At 35.8% G+C, this 1,773-nt stretch overlaps 1 protein-coding gene across 1 annotated transcript; it reads left to right on the top strand.

The window, feature by feature from the left end:
* Positions 1-201: 201 nt before the first annotated feature.
* On the top strand, positions 202-904 carry PCOAH_00053650 (SICA antigen; the record flags this gene model as incomplete). The annotated part of the gene is given in 3 exon segments (XM_020062145.1): positions 202-540; positions 562-645; positions 665-904. The coding sequence occupies 3 exon segments, from the start codon at positions 202-204 to the stop codon at positions 902-904; spliced, it is 663 nt and encodes a 220-aa protein (XP_019917701.1).
* Between the last annotated feature and the right edge of the window lie 869 nt (positions 905-1,773).

Below are 1,773 nucleotides of genomic sequence, written 5' to 3'. Positions count from 1 at the left end.
TGTAGGATTTTGCATTTTAGGGGTGTGGAATTTCGCACATAGATTAAAAGTAGTACTTATTGTTCTTAAAAACAACACACTCACCCCTCTTAAAAGAACCTTTTCTGCCTTTTTCTTTTTTAGTATTTTTTCCTTGGTAAAAGAAGAAAACGTTACAAAAGAGCTTATCAAGTACGTGCTCCAACTTTACAGGAACAAAATATGGAACGTGTGGAAGAAGGTGGCCCACATGCATATACCTTAGTAAAGGAACGCAAACAACCAAAATCTGTTCCAACGAGAACGAAGAACCCAAAAAAACAGGGCGTTGGTCGTCGCCGTGCTGGTCACCGTAGTGTGGGTCGCCGCATGATTATTGATATCCATTTAGAAGTTATAGACGAATGTCAAAAAGGGGATCTGCATTCGACGAATGAAGAGTTTTTTGAAATTCTTGTTCAAGAATTTATGGGAAGTGAATTCATAAAAGAAGAAAATGTTCCTAAGGAACAGGTTCGAAGTTCAGATTCCGGGTTTAGGGAGGAAGGCTTTCTTTCTATGGTTGATATTCCTGAGTGACAGGTTCCAAGTTCAGATTCCGGGTTTAGGGAAGAAGACTTTGTCCTTAAGGAAGATGTTCCTAAGGAAGGTGTTCCTAAAGAACAGGTTCCATGTTCAGATTTAGCGTTTAGGGAAGAAGACTTTGTTCTTGAAGGATGTGATCCTATGGAAGATGTTCCTAAGGAACGGGTTCCAAGTTCAGGTGCCGGGTTTAGGGAAGGAAGACTTTATTCCTATGGATGATATTCCTAAGGAACAAATTCTTAAGGAAGAAAGTCTTCCTATGGTTGATGTTCTAAGTTCAGTTTCTGGTTTCGGGTTTAGGGAGGAAGACTTTGTTCCAAAGGAAAGTGCTCCTGAGTAACAGGTTCCAAGTTGAGATTCTGGGTTTAGGGTGCAGTAAATATTTTTTTTTTTTTTTTTTTTTTTTTTGTATTGCATGAGGGTGTTTACACGTTCATGTGCAATTAATATAAGTGGAAGTGAAAATTTTTTTTTCACTTCATTGATTTGTTTTGTAAAATTTTTTTTTGATTGCAGATTAAAAAATGCTTATTAATTCTGTTATAAAATTTTAACTTCATAATATTTTTTTTGTTTTTTAAAATATATGAATATTTCTTTAAGGAAGGTCAGCACCTTCTTTTTTTTTTTGTATGTTCCGCGCCCCATTAGCAGAGTACCTTATCTCAAGTTGTTATTTAAACATACAAATATGTAGGAAGAAAAGGAAGAAGAAATATGAAGAAAAGGAATAAAAAAAAAAATAAAGAAAAAAAAAGAAAAAAAAAGGAAAAAAAAGAAGGAAGGAAAAGAAAAGGAAAAAGGAAGTAAAGGAAAGAAAAAAAAGGAAAAAATGTTATTTTGTTCCTTACACTGTACGGTGTTTAAGTTCTGCCCTATCTTTTGAGGGAATATTACATGCAATGTTACATGCGACCGTAACCTACATTGTTCCGGTGACCCTGCATAATATTATTATTGACATTTGTTCCTGCCCTTCCTGTTCTTCCACTTCTGGTGGTAGATGGTCTTGTAGGTGGTATTGTTGACTGTCTTGTGTATTTGGCAGCAGAGGAACGTACTGTTCCATCTACTGTTGAGACATTTTCTGCTGTTGAGCCCAGTATGAAATCATTCTCTGTTGAAGAACCTTCCGTTAATGTGTCGAATTCATTTCTGGTGGATCTTCTTCTTCTATTATTTCTTCTTCAGCTCCTTCCATTTCCAGAA

This window comes from Plasmodium coatneyi, chromosome 14 (assembly GCF_001680005.1).
Source record: "Plasmodium coatneyi strain Hackeri chromosome 14, complete sequence".
Classification (NCBI taxonomy): Eukaryota; Apicomplexa; class Aconoidasida; order Haemosporida; family Plasmodiidae; genus Plasmodium; species Plasmodium coatneyi.
The sequence above is the reverse complement of the archived record's forward strand: the minus strand, read 5'-3'. Positions and strand labels throughout refer to the sequence as shown.